The sequence below is a fragment of the Corvus brachyrhynchos genome, unplaced genomic scaffold (genome assembly GCF_000691975.1).
Source record: "Corvus brachyrhynchos isolate BGI_N302 unplaced genomic scaffold, ASM69197v1 scaffold1133, whole genome shotgun sequence".
In the NCBI taxonomy this organism is placed as follows: domain Eukaryota; kingdom Metazoa; phylum Chordata; class Aves; order Passeriformes; family Corvidae; genus Corvus; species Corvus brachyrhynchos.
The window spans coordinates 183747-196106 of NW_008237271.1; the positions used below are offsets into that span (position 1 = coordinate 183747).

The 12360-nt window shown below is 37.7% G+C and overlaps 1 protein-coding gene across 1 annotated transcript in view; it reads left to right on the top strand.

Moving 5' to 3' along the window:
* Positions 1 to 248: 248 nt before the first annotated feature.
* The window catches only part of LOC103613112 (mucin-2), a gene marked incomplete at its 3' end in the record, with an annotated part of 24866 nt that continues 12754 nt past the window's right edge, over positions 249 to 12360 (top strand). The window contains exons 1-15 of the mRNA XM_017730575.1: positions 249 to 318; positions 1934 to 2198; positions 4679 to 4793; positions 4940 to 5030; positions 5403 to 5512; positions 5743 to 5959; positions 6397 to 6522; positions 7209 to 7326; positions 7649 to 7787; positions 8308 to 8418; positions 9423 to 9492; positions 9855 to 9992; positions 10531 to 10695; positions 11261 to 11355; positions 12259 to 12360. The exon at positions 12259 to 12360 is cut by the window's right edge and continues 28 nt beyond it. Coding sequence (XP_017586064.1) covers positions 249 to 318; positions 1934 to 2198; positions 4679 to 4793; positions 4940 to 5030; positions 5403 to 5512; positions 5743 to 5959; positions 6397 to 6522; positions 7209 to 7326; positions 7649 to 7787; positions 8308 to 8418; positions 9423 to 9492; positions 9855 to 9992; positions 10531 to 10695; positions 11261 to 11355; positions 12259 to 12360 — 1932 coding nt within the window. The remainder of the gene's footprint in view (positions 319 to 1933; positions 2199 to 4678; positions 4794 to 4939; positions 5031 to 5402; positions 5513 to 5742; positions 5960 to 6396; positions 6523 to 7208; positions 7327 to 7648; positions 7788 to 8307; positions 8419 to 9422; positions 9493 to 9854; positions 9993 to 10530; positions 10696 to 11260; positions 11356 to 12258) is intronic.

Here is a 12360-nt window from a genome sequence, read left to right on the forward strand (position 1 = left end):
AGCAATAAAAGTTTGCACGATTACTAAATCAATATTATACCGTTTCCTGTATGCTGAATTCCTTCATTTATGGTGAAAAATAATTGTCTGTTTACTTCTTATCTTCTGTAAATATTGTACCTGTTTTTTACCCCTCCTCTTGCCTCCTCCTTTTGAGTCTCCTCCCCTGTGATAGAATTAATTGCCTCAGTGGGTAGTATAAAAAGCTGAGCTTTCAGTGGAGCTCCCATTCACCCACCTTAGCCACCATGGGGCTAAGAGCGGCCAGCCTCCTTCTACTCTGGCTGGCTCTTTCTTCAGCTAGTGAAATAAAAAAAGGTAAGCTCTAGAGATGAAAAGGTAGCAGATTGCCTCCTGGACAAGAGGGAAAGAATTAAAATAGCGCTGGGGAGCTAGAATGAGGCAGTGCATTTAGATAATGCTCTAGAGTTTTAGGATGCCTTAAATTGCTTAAGCTTTCAAATATTGAGGCTGCATGGCTCAGACAAAATCGGTAGATACTACTTTCTTTGGAGAGATTAGTGCCTATATCTACTGCATTGATTTCTAGTTTGATGTGCTTGGAAAATATTTTCAATGTTACTTTTGTTTCCATGCATTGAGTCTTTACTAGGTATGGCAACTACTTGGCAGAAAGCAACTGTAGGAGTTAGAGAGGTTCATTGTTAAAGCAATGAAGGAAGGGGATGATTGTGTCTACTGTTACTTTGGAAAAACATAAATTGTTCTTCGAAAATAAATGTAATAACATTGAAAAAAGCTAATTTTGTCATTTAGGACATTATTAATCTAAGAGCTCTAACTTACTGTATTTACTATCAACTTTGAAGTGATGGAATGGAGCACTCTTACTGAAAACTGCTTTTTAGGGCAATAGGTGATGAATTTTATCCAGCAATCAGGTTTGGGCTATTGAGCTTGGTCTGCTGCATCTTGAATTCAGCACTGGGTGGAAAGCATTACCTTGCATTTGGTCTCCCAGTTGTGAGCTCTGGGAGGATCTCTGTGCAGCCTTCCTTCTGGGGAGGAAAGTGTTCCAGCTTGCCTGGATGTATCTGGTATGATTGGTACCATCAAAGTACAGTAACCTAAAGGTTTCCTTAGCAGTTTTGCTTTCTCATGTTAAATGCTCCAAGAAAACCTTGTGAAGATGAGAGACATACCAAGATTCCCAAGGATGCTCATCCTAATCTACAGTATCTGGACATTTACCAGATATTGTGTTAATTTGTATTATTTGTTGGTATAGATGGCAGGAAAAGGAAAAAATCATTTTCATATTTTGCTATTGCAAAGACTTCTTTTCCCTCGTACCATGGTTATTTTCTGACCTGTCTTCTGAAAAATTTCTGTCTTGCAGAAAATTTCTGTCTTGCAGTAGAAATCACTACTGCTTTTAGGAAAACAAATAATTCCGTGAAATCTCCTGTTGTGCACAAGCACTTTCATAACCTTTAAGCTATTTGCCTTCCAGAGTAGGTAGTACTTTCTTGGTTTCCTACCTGTTTTGTTTCTAGTACATGTTTCATCAGAGAAGGTGATAGTTCTTGGAAATAATTAATATTGATACAAATAATAATGTGATTCAGAATAAAATCATGTGCTTGGCACAGAAGCTCCATTCACTGATGTACCAACTTGTTAGTGGTCAGTATTAAGTTTCCCCACCTCATGCAGGTAAGTTCCTTCACCTCAGTGAGGATTATAAGATATACCCTGATCTCAGAATTATTTATTAATTTCTTTTTTTCCATTAGAGATTTGCATATTTTCTGCTGAACTGGGAGATACTTGATCAGGCTTCGAATCTATGGAATCACTGTGCACATAATTGCAAGTGGTTTCTACTGTAAAATGGAACACTTACCTTTTATCACACTAGATTGTTTATTGCACTTCTTTTCATCTCTATTTCTTTTTCATCATTTAACAGGAAGGACAAGAAACCATGGCCACTATGTCTGCAGCACTTGGGGAAACAACCATTTCAAAACTTTTGATGGAGACGTCTACCAATTCCCTGGCATTTGCGAGTATAATTTTGTTTCTGACTGCCGAGAAGCTTACAGGGAATTCTCTGTCCACATCCAGCGTGCTCTCAACAGCAATGGCCACCCTGAGATCCAGTATATTCTGATGAAAATCAAGGATATTATGGTCTACCTCAAACCAAACCTGGTTGTGGTGGATGGGCGGATGTAAGTTCCTTTAGTATAAGGGTATTTCAGAGAAATGTGCTGGAAGATAAAAGCAGGATCAATTGATTATTTACACAACTGTCTGTATACCATTGTGGAAACTGCTGCAAAGCATTTCCACAAACAAACAAACAAAAAGCCTTTTGAAATTCAGCATTAAAATTGCTTTGGCGAGGGGCTTTAGTATTAATTGTCATTTCTACACTGGCATAAGGGATTATTTAAATGCAAGTCAGGAATAGGTTTGAGTGAATTGTTCTTCCAGTTGTGCAGGAAACAGTGCAGCTCATGAGCCAGATCTTTTACTGGCTTAAAATGACATATCTTCATTTGTTTCATGGTATCACCTTGGGTTTACCTGAGCAGATGGTCTAGCAAATCCTTGAAAAGGAAATGCATTTCTCTGGGGTCTTTTCCTCTTATTTTGTGACAGAAGACAGGTGGATTTTTTCTGGTCTTCGTAAATAACTCTTTAAGATCTGAGACTTAAGATCTTAAGACTCTTTAAGGCTATTCCTCAAGGGAGTTTAACAGATACAAGACAGGTCAAAATTTACACTAATTTATCTGTGGCAATATGTACTTTTTCACACTAAGCAGTGTTATTTTTCTCCTCCTGTAACATGGTTACACAAGAGACAAGTCTGACACTATTACTGATGCTAAGTATATGTCTTAACCTAGTCTTTCCTATCATTAGCATATCCTTTTAGTGTGTGCATTTATACTCTGAAGCAAGTGAAGCAACTCATGAGTTAATTACTATGTTTTAGCATAATTGAAAAAAAAGGAGAACTTTAAATTGTCATTGTAGGCCACAGTTGTGCCCAGAATTCAGCTTTTGCTCTAAAGTTTGGAAGCTGCTGTAATGAAAATATGTTCAAAGGTTGAAAGCAACATTTAATTTGCAAAGGTCATACCGGAATGCATAACAAAATGACAGAAAGTTATAAAAAATGCATTCTTGCCTCAAATTGAAAAAACTCTTTATTGTGTACTCAAGTCTTAAAAAGAACTCCATGAAAAACAAGTTAGAAATCCTTTTAAAACTGTTTCTCTTAAACCAAGCCTTTTTTTGTCTTAGATAGTGTTGATAAAACCACAGATCCCTTCTGAACAGGTTTTTGCTACATGGGGATTTTATTTTTTTGTAGAACTTTTTAAGTTTCCATATTGATCTTGAAATGATAAATGGTCAGTTGTCATATAAAATAGCATTTCACAGTACCCAAGTGAAAACTGTAAAGTAGAAAAGTGTATGGATTAACCTTCAGGTACCTGATGCACAGATTGATTGAATGTCCTACTATTAGAAAAAGAGATAAATATTCCATGCCATGATAGCGGAAAGCTGAAAAGACATCCAACATTTTATGGTCCCTCTCAAGAAACATGATTTCTCAAGACTTCATTGTTTATTGATGAAGGATGCAGTCAAAAGTAGAAATAATAATCTGTGAGTTTGCAGCTGGTATTTAGATGTGTAAGTCATTTGGCCATGTTAAAAATGCCTGGAGGTAAATAATTGAAAAAAACCCCAGTGACAGGAAATTAGGAGATAAAGTCAAGAGACTAGTTAAGAGATGTGCATACACATGCATGAATCCTGATGGATAGCAATTACATTGACAAATCTGTAGAAAATTAACCAGTTATTTTGACTGGATTCCAGTTTACATTACTTCTGTTTGAACAGACTCTAGTTCTCTAGATTTTATAGGATGAGGCTGCCTGCCACAATCCCTTTATTGCTGAATGAAATTCAGCCATTCAGTTTGACTTGTAAGACAGACCTAAAAAAACTGGGAAGAGATCTGATGAATTGAATTGTTATCACACAAAAATATCTATGCTCAGCCCTCTGCAGTGTCTTCTGTCACCATTAACAAGCTCAGTCCTGTCCACTGTAAACTAAGTAACTAACTACTGACAGAACTACTGAATTCCTCTTAACATGCTCCTTTCTTTTCAAAATTTTGTTGACAGTCCCTATATCTGCCTGTGCTTTCTGAACTCTCTCTTAAGGAGGCAGTTCCTAGCAATGGAACATTCATTCTCTCTGAAATGGCTATGAGATATTTTGGTAAAGAAAAGCTTTCATTTATGTTGTAGCTTCTTTCATTGACATAAATTATTAGTGAGTGCATATCCTCTGTTAATACCACAATGATGATGGATTTTCCTTTGATTAATTTGAAGACATATGACATTTTGATTTTTTAAAATTAAAGAGCCTGAAGTGTTAGGTAGGCTTTTCCTCCAAAATTGCTTTGCCTTTTAAATGAGTTTTTGCAATGAGTTATTGTCCCAAGTGTCAGAGACAGAGGACTTTATGCCTCATTAAAACAAGGCACCCTGTGCAGTTAGGATGAGGTAGTCAGACTAGTTTCTCTGTTCCTTGGGGTACTTGGCTTATTACAGACATTCATGTCAGCCCTTGTGTTTCCTAACTAATGCAAAGTCTGTGATTTTCTTCCTAGTGTGAAGACACCTTACTACAGCTCTGGTGTCCTCATTGAGAGTGGTGAGATTTACACCAAGATTTATGCCAAATTAGGCATGGTTCTGATGTGGAACCAGCAGGATGCCCTGATGGTATGTATGTTCAAAGTATTTTTAATTGGTATTTCCTGGGTTTCCTGGGATATTTCTCTATCTCAGTAGGAAAAAGAAAAAAAAAAAGAGGGGGAAAAAAGGAAGAAAAAAATAATTCTTTTGTGCTTTTTCTTTTCATTATTTAGGTGGAGCTGGACAACAAATTTAATAACCATACCTGTGGTCTCTGTGGGGATTACAATGGAATTCCAATCTACAATGAGTTCATCGATGGAGGTGAGTCCTCCCACCATACTGACAGTTGTCACAGAAGATAGGCTGACAAACACTGTGCATAGAAACATCACAGGAGAGCAAATTTCACTTGAGAGGTTTCTTTGATTGCCTCAGACTAAACATTACATTCCTGCATTCCTGGTCTAAGTTTATTCTACTCCAGATTAATCTTTTTGTTCTTTACTAGCCTTCTTTTCCTATTTCCCCTTTGCAGTTTTAAGCACAGTTAGACATCATTCAGAGCAGATACCTGTGTCTAACAGGCCTATTTGATGCCATGGTAACTGTTTCCCTTGATCAGTAGATGTCCAGGAATCAGATGCTCCTTGTCAATTTTTGGGGCTCAGCAAGTTCTCTTTTTTTTTCTCATAGATGTAAGCTACAACTCAATTACATATGGGAATTTGCAGAAGATCAGCAAACCCAATGCCAAATGTGAAGATCCAGATGAAACTCAGGCTCTTCCAAGCTGTAATAAGCATGTAAGTATTTCTTGTGGTGAACTTCATTTGCATGGGCACATGGAGACACCCTTGTGCCATGGGGAGTTAGTTGCCAGGAGCTGGGAGGACTGTCCCTTCCAGGATAAATGGTTACTTTTTCCTTTCTTGAATAGCTGTTCGGAAGAAAACAGGTTTTTTTGCAAGATAGGAAATGTCCAGAAGCTCACATGCTTGCAAATTTCTTAAACGTTATTCCTCTTCCTCCTCAGCGTGATGAGTGTCAGAGGTTGCTGACTTCCCCCGCATTTGCTGATTGTCGGCTACGTCTTAATTTGGAAATGTACATCCAAGCCTGCATGCAGGACATGTGTGCCTGTAATGGGAAGGAGGACTCCTTCTGCCTCTGCAGCACCATCTCCGAGTATTCCCGCCAGTGTTCGCACGCAGGCGGCCGCCCGGGAGAATGGAGAACACAGAACTTTTGCCGTAAGCAGCTACACAAATTTTACAAAGATCCAAATGTTTCATGGATGTAGCACTATGAAATTTAAATTCATTGCTTCTTTACAAAACTGTTGGCATGTATCATAAATTTCATACCAGTAGTGCAAAAAAATATTAAATTTTCCCTGTTCTTCTATTATTCTTGCTATTAAGAAATCTTTTTCAGCAAATTCTGTTCCCATTAAAAAACTGAGATCTGATGCTGCAGGAGATGGGAATAATTTGATCTATTTGAAACCAAAAGAAGTAAATGTAAAAACCAGGGAAAACAGTTCAGAAACAGATGGACATGCTTTGCCATGTGGAGTCTGGCTTGAGACACCACTGACTTGAAGGGAGTAGGGTGTATGATCTGTGGTTTCTGAGAAATGGTGGACTTAACACTGAAGTAACTCCTGGTGTCTTTCTTATTCTTTCAGCCAAGACCTGTCCTGCTACCATGGTCTATAGAGAAAGCAGCTCACCCTGCATGGATACTTGCTCACACTTGGAGATCAGCAGCCTTTGTGAGGAGCACTACATGGATGGCTGTTTCTGCCCTGAAGGCAAGTGTTATTCCAGCTGTTGCAAGTGGGACAAAACTAAGAGCCCTGGCTAAGGAAGTCATACTAAAATAGTACATGCAGTCAAATTATATGTTGGAAATGACTAGTGCTACTCATTGTTTTCCCCCCTGGAGGAACATAATTGTAAAATTTTCTAAGGAGGTAATAACTGATGAATTAATTATTTTATAGTTCAAACATATTAGCACAATGACAGGTAATAAACCTGTTTTTTAATTCTCAGCAAGTGGGCTTCTGATACTATAAAGTAAATCATGCTTTTTAGGTCGAATAGTTCTGAGGCAATGGCCATCATTTGCCCAGAGAGTGGCAGTGAGGGAGAGTGAGTGAAATTCTCAGGCTTGCTTTCAACCTTAGGAAAGAAGATTATAGTGATAGTCTTCACAGTATGCCAAAAAGGACTAAAAATCTAAATATGTGACATTTTGAGATTGTTCCTATCTGCTTGCAATAACCTTTTTATCTGTGTATAGTTATATAAATGAACAGACTTGGATTTTCAAAGCTGAATAAAAGTGCTTTCCATGTGTCTTTTATTACAAAAAGCAGAAGTAGTATTCTTCATAATTTTGATAAACTCAGCCTGTGTGACAAATTAGAGTTTTTCCTCTGTGGAAATTGATTATTTGGAAAAGAGCTGGAGTAGTTAATGCTGTATTTTATAGGAACTGTGTATGATGATATCAGTGAAAAAGGCTGCATCCCTGTTAGCCAGTGCCACTGCAAACTTGGTGGAAAGACATATGCACCTGGAGAAAGCATTTCCAAAGAATGTGAAGAATGGTAAGGATCCTGGTTGTTATAGAACCTTTCTTTGAGTGATTGTAAATGGGTCTGCATTTTTCAAATTCCCACTTGGTCTTTGGAGATGTACTGAAAACACTCTGAATTTAATGTTTATGTTGCATGTCTATAGAACAAAATTTCTGAAAAGTTTTCTTGATTCTATGGCATATGTCAGAGGGAAAATCTCAAGGAAATGATCAAGCATACAGTTTTAAAACACCTGGGGATATCTTGATGTTTGCTAGGTATACAGATACTTTCAGTGCTCTCAGCTCCTGTAATAACTACAAGCATTTTTTGTATTATTTGTCTTTTATAGCACCTGTAATTCAGGCAGATGGACCTGCAAAGATTTACCCTGTCCAGGCATATGCTCAGTGGAAGGAGGTTCCCATATTACCACCTTTGATGGGAAGAAATACACCTTCCATGGAGACTGCTATTATGTGTTGGCCAAGGTACTGTGTGCTGTGGGACTGTTCTCTTGTAGAGTAAAACAAGTGTCCGTGGGCTGATATGTATCAGCTGGGAGTTACTGTTCTATTCCACTTCCATAGGGTGAGGGAAGCAGAAATGCTGAAAGTTGTACTAGAAAATTCAGGATTAGCTATAATAGCCTTAGGGGGAAGCCTGGGACTTACTGCAATGGGTGATTAAAGCAGTGAGATAGAAGACTACCTATGCTGTCATTATCCAGTGGAGTCCTTTGTATATAAGAAATCAAAAGGTCTCAGGATTAGAAGTTCTTGGCCACTTCTGTAATAGCAATTTCTGAGTGTCAAAGTCAGGTAGGGAAAAAAGGTAGGCAGCTGCTTCATTCATGTGTCCCTAAAATACCTGGTGTCTGTTCTAGAGAATGACGAAAATCTTGTTGAGCTAGGAAAGCTGTTGTAACTGATGAATTTAGTCTTTGTTGTGGAAATCATCTCATGAGATTTTTAATTTGACTAAGTGACATTTATTTCCATGTGATTATAGGGTACTGCAAAGGAGAGTTATGGTCTTCTGGCAGAACTGGCTCCCTGTGGCTCCACAGACAAACAGACCTGCTTGAAGACTGTTGTGCTGTTAGTGGATAACAAAAAAAATGTAAGTGTTGTTCTGTGGATTCTGCTACATATTTTGAAAATTAGCATATTTCCCTTACTGTGGGTAAATACTTATTTCTTCTGGAGTCATCATTTTGGACAGATAAGGCACCTCAGACAAGCTGAAGAACAACTCAGGTTTCTGCCTCAAAAATTCAAAACAGACCAAAACTTAAGAAAAGATGAGATTCAAAATAGCTGGCATTACCCCCTCTTCCTTCCTCTGCTTTGATATGATTATTCTCACAGGATTCCACATGTCTCGAAGCAAGAGTACCATTCTTCTTCCCCTCATAGTATTTTACTTTATTCAGATATAATTTTATAGATCTAATTGAGTCTTTTTCAGAAGAAATCCTGTTTTTGAATGCTGGTACAATCCAACCTTCTCAAATATTCATTTTAGTATTCTCTTTGTTTATGAAAATACATAGACTGTATCTATACATAATTTACCTACATATACACATGATTTCCCTCACATATTTATGGGCTTCCATGTCCTTGCCAGTATAACTAGAACATAAGAAAACCAAATCAAAATCCAGTAATTTTATGTTTCTATATGTACAGACTAACATTTTATGAGGAAATTTAATAAACTGCTTTCTTACCATTTCTTACCAGAATCATGCTAAACCATTTTACAGAAGCTATGGCATGTGCTTTAATAAGGAATAACAACTTGCTACAGATCCTGAAGAGCTAATATTTTCTTTTATTTGCTGAAACCAAAGTGTCCAATATAAATGAATTTTGCATTTCTTTACTGCTATGAATTCTTGAAGGCAGCTGTAAGAGAAACAGTAGATAGCAGTACAAAACCTTACTTGTACCCTATAGGGCTGCTGCCACATTCAATTTTCAGACAGATTCTTCCTTTCGAAAGTTTGGAGTTCTAGACACAGTCTAAACATGTAAAATGTCCTTCCTGATAATTTTCTTCATATTAGTTTATTTTCCTCAGTCCCTGGAAGCTCATTGATTCCATTTGCCATTACACAGGTGGTGGTTTTCAGATCAGATGGCAGTGTGCTACTGAATGAGATGACAGTGAATGTGCCTCATGTGTCAGGTAAGGGACACAGCCTGGAATATCAAGTGTCACACACCTGACTTCTCATGTAGGGGTGTATTTTTTTAGAGGCAAAAGTGGAAGAGAGGTATTTAGCACTTTCCAAATCTGGCTACATGTTGTGGGCATGCCCATTTGGTTTTGATCCCAGAGATCAGTCATTTCAGATAATCAGCTTGTTAAGTTAGTGAGGATCAGCATCTTATCTAGTTGGCCAGTGGCTTTTAATGGGAAAAACTATTAATTTGATCCTGGTCTCAGAGTTTTCATGACAGGTGATACATTAGAATCTGGTAAGAAGTGTTTCTTTTGGCAGCCTGTGTGTCTGTGTTTACTACAACAGTTCATGTTTTGTTTTTCAGCCAGCTTCTCGATATTCAAGCCGTCTTCCAACTACTTTGTTGTACAAACTTCTTTTGGGCTTCAGATGCAGATCCAGCTATTTCGAGTTATGCAGCTGTTTGTGACTGTGGATCAATCAGTTAAAGGAAAACTTCAAGGCAAGTGGGAAAGGGGAAGCAAAGCCATGCTGTTTCACAGCTGAATAGTCATGTATTCTTTATATGAGTGATGATTCATGCTACTTGTTGATTCAAGAGGAGAAAACTGAAAGAAAGTCGACTCAAGCAAACTAGAAATGTGTTTTTATTTTTTGATATTGAAATGACCTGTCACTCTGGTGCCAGTACACAGGTGTTTCTTAGAATATTCCTTATTTTTGTACTCAGTTCGATTTTTAACTATCCACAAAGCCTGGTTTTTGGTGCCTTTTGTGGTTTCAATATCATCAGAAAGCATAAAAAATACAGGTTAGGGTAGTAATCTCCTGAAGCATAGATATCTTCATGATGACTGTTCTTGAAGATGTTAAAGATTAAAAGCAAGGCTTCCAAAACTTCAGTATTTATAGTATGCATTAATATTGATGTGGAATAATCAGCTGTTTCTAGTGTTTGTGATCAGTTGTCCCTTTCCTTTGACCTTTTAGTATGAGAATAAGTACTGATTGTATAAAATTTTTACCTTATTTTTGAATAGGTCTTTGTGGAAACTTCAATGGAATGGAAGGTGATGACTTTAGAACAACCAGCGGGCTGATTGAGGCTACAGGATCTGCTTTTGCTAACACGTGGAAAGCCCAGTCCACCTGCACAGACCAGGCAGAAAAGCTGGAAGACCCCTGCAGTCTCAGCATTGAAAGTGGTAAGCACATTAATAAGTCAGATGGTTGGCTTCTGCCAGGATGAGAAGTGTCTGCTGTGCATTACTGCAACAGTCATGTAAGAGTTGTAGTGGGGTATTGAAGACTTTTTATAGGACTGTCAAATTAATTAGTATCCGCAAGTATGCATACATACAAGCATTGATATCCCATCAAATTGAAGTTTAAGGGGTGATTGTAAAAGAATCGTAAGGTGGAAGATTGGGAAAAACAGTCATTAACTTGTATTATCTGCAAAGACAGCTTGTATGTCCTAGTTAGTTATCTTTATGTTTAACTTAGCTTTATGGTCCCCAAATGGAAAGAGCTGTCACAATTTCATGTAAACATGTTGCAAAAGTACAGTGCAAATTTTGATTTTATGATTGCATGTCTGTGAATCAAGGAATAGAAATACATGTATGGTGATTGCATGTAGTTTCTCTGCTCCCCAAAATGCACACAGTTCTCTCATTTGTATTGCTGCACTGCATTTATGTATCAGCATAACTAGACATGGCACAAGAAAGATAAGGAAATGTGATGAATTTCTTTTTCTTTTTGCAGCAAATTACGCTGAGCATTGGTGTTCGTTACTGAGAAACCCAAAGGGTCCTTTTGCAAGATGTCACTTAGTCATTGATCCTACAGAATACTATAAGGTATTGTAATTTTGCACTCTTTTAGTACTGCATTATTTCAGATGGTTAACTGTAGACATTTATTGTTGTTTGAACATTTGAGACATCTCTGAGTAGCTTGTCCATAAGAGCTGCTGAAGTTTTTGTACTGACTGATTCAAGCAGCATAGCATCCAAAGTACCTCCCATGATGAGATCCTTATGGGCTGCTGCTGAAGAAAAATGTACATTTGTGTTTTTTCTTTCTTGCGTTTTTTGTTTAATGTATTTTTTTATTGGCTTGGATATTTGGATTGAAAAGAAGATTCAAGAGATGCAGATGTGCACAGTTTAAGCGTACCCTTAAACATCAGTGTCTATAAAGTTGGGGGAAAAATGTTTCCATGTATTTGTTAGAATGTAACACCAAATCATTTTCATGCCAGAGTCTCCATGAATTTTTTTCCCCCATGCTCACCACTGTTGAGCGGTAAGTGAGGCTTACCTGAGGAAAAGGAATTCCAAAATCATTGCTTATACTTGGAAGTCAGTGTGAACTCAAATGATGTGAAGGTCGTCATAGACTTGGTTAATATTTTGCCTTTATGATTTATAGTTTTTGTGGATCTCTGCATTTCTAATTAGTAACTGAGAACGAATGGTATCAGTATCCTTTGAAAAAGCTGTTCTTGGGAAGCTGGCTACTTTTTAAAGGTTCTAGAGGCTTGGCTTAGGTTAGAATAAGCATCCAAATATTTTCATTGTGTATGACATGAAGCAGCACTTCAAGTCTCTGGTCTTTGTCCGTTCCTTCCATTGTTCTCTGGTCATGGGAATTAGTACAAACAACATCAGGAAAAGCAGACAGGACGTTTTGTAGCAACCAAGTTGCAATTGCCCATTGATTTCCTGTGGACTAATTGACCCTTTTGTTCTTTTTTTCAGAAATGTAAATATGACACCTGCCTCTGTGAAGACAATGAGGAATGTTTGTGTGCTGCCCTGTCCTCTTACTCAAGAGCCTGTGCTTTCAAAGGGATTATACTG